General features: G+C 40.7%; 1 protein-coding gene across 1 annotated transcript; it reads right to left on the reverse strand.

Moving 5' to 3' along the window:
* Positions 1-4: 4 nt before the first annotated feature.
* On the reverse strand, positions 5-1,007 carry LOC104774424 (putative F-box protein At1g70970; the record flags this gene model as incomplete). The annotated part of the gene is made up of 1 exon (XM_010499032.2): positions 5-1,007. A coding segment is annotated over exon 1 (975 nt), but the record flags the coding sequence as incomplete, so codon positions are not given.
* Positions 1,008-1,013: the final 6 nt, after the last annotated feature.

Consider the following 1,013-nt stretch of genomic DNA (forward strand, 5'->3'; position numbering starts at 1 on the left):
AAACAAGTTCGTTTTCTCCAATGGTACCTTGGAAATAAAATTCCTTCTCTCCAACAGCTTCTTCCCAATGAAGAATCTTTATGGGGGTTCTCTCCCATTGTTGCGTACTTTCATCCAAAACAATTATATGAAAATCTTTAGTCCCATTCAGCTCATCATTCACAGCTTCATTGTCCAAGTTCGGTTCATCATTCACGTCTTTGTCAAAGTCAAAGTCATCCACTAAGGCAATTTTCTTGTTGTAAAACACAAATCTCCAAGTTGTATAATCGGAATCATAATCAGGATATCTAATGACGGCAAACTTTTCAGAACTCACATTGAAGCTCATGAGCACTAATTTGTCACTATTGGACTGAGCTTCATCGGATTGAGGTCGATAAGCTCCATAGTACAAAACTCCTCCTTTACATATTCCTTCACCAAGTTGTACTGGATCATGTTCATATAAACATTTGATCGATCTCCAAGATTCTTCTTGACCGGACTCCACCGTCAAGACTAGATATTCCCTAGTTTTGGGTAATGACCTAGACTCCGTGATACATAACACCTTGACTGCATTTGTAGCTTCATCGTATCCGAGAAATCTGGTTATGAAGGATTCTTTAGGCGCTTGGATCTCCGGTAAAGCCTGAAACTTTTTCGTACCCGGATTGCAAATGGCAAGCTTAGTTCGTAACTTAAGACAGATCAAACCTCGGATGGGCTGAGAAACATCATTGCTTGAATGTAGAGAAATACGCAACTGCTGTTGTCCAGACGACAACAATGGTTCCTCCTCTTGATAGACAGAGTGAAACAACACCTCATCATAAGGTGGTTCGGTTAAAACTGTTTGCTCTTTATAAACATTGTCAAACCACAACATCGTAGGTTCGGGTGGTTGTGATGTAGTTCGTTCGACCATGAACATCACTCGAGGCCTTGTCATCGATAGGCTCAAGTAATCAACATTGAATTTTTTAGAGCGGATCATGGATGCCCATTTCTTCGAGACGAGGAGGAACTTC

This window comes from Camelina sativa, unplaced genomic scaffold (assembly GCF_000633955.1).
Source record: "Camelina sativa cultivar DH55 unplaced genomic scaffold, Cs unpScaffold02801, whole genome shotgun sequence".
Taxonomy (NCBI): domain Eukaryota; kingdom Viridiplantae; phylum Streptophyta; class Magnoliopsida; order Brassicales; family Brassicaceae; genus Camelina; species Camelina sativa.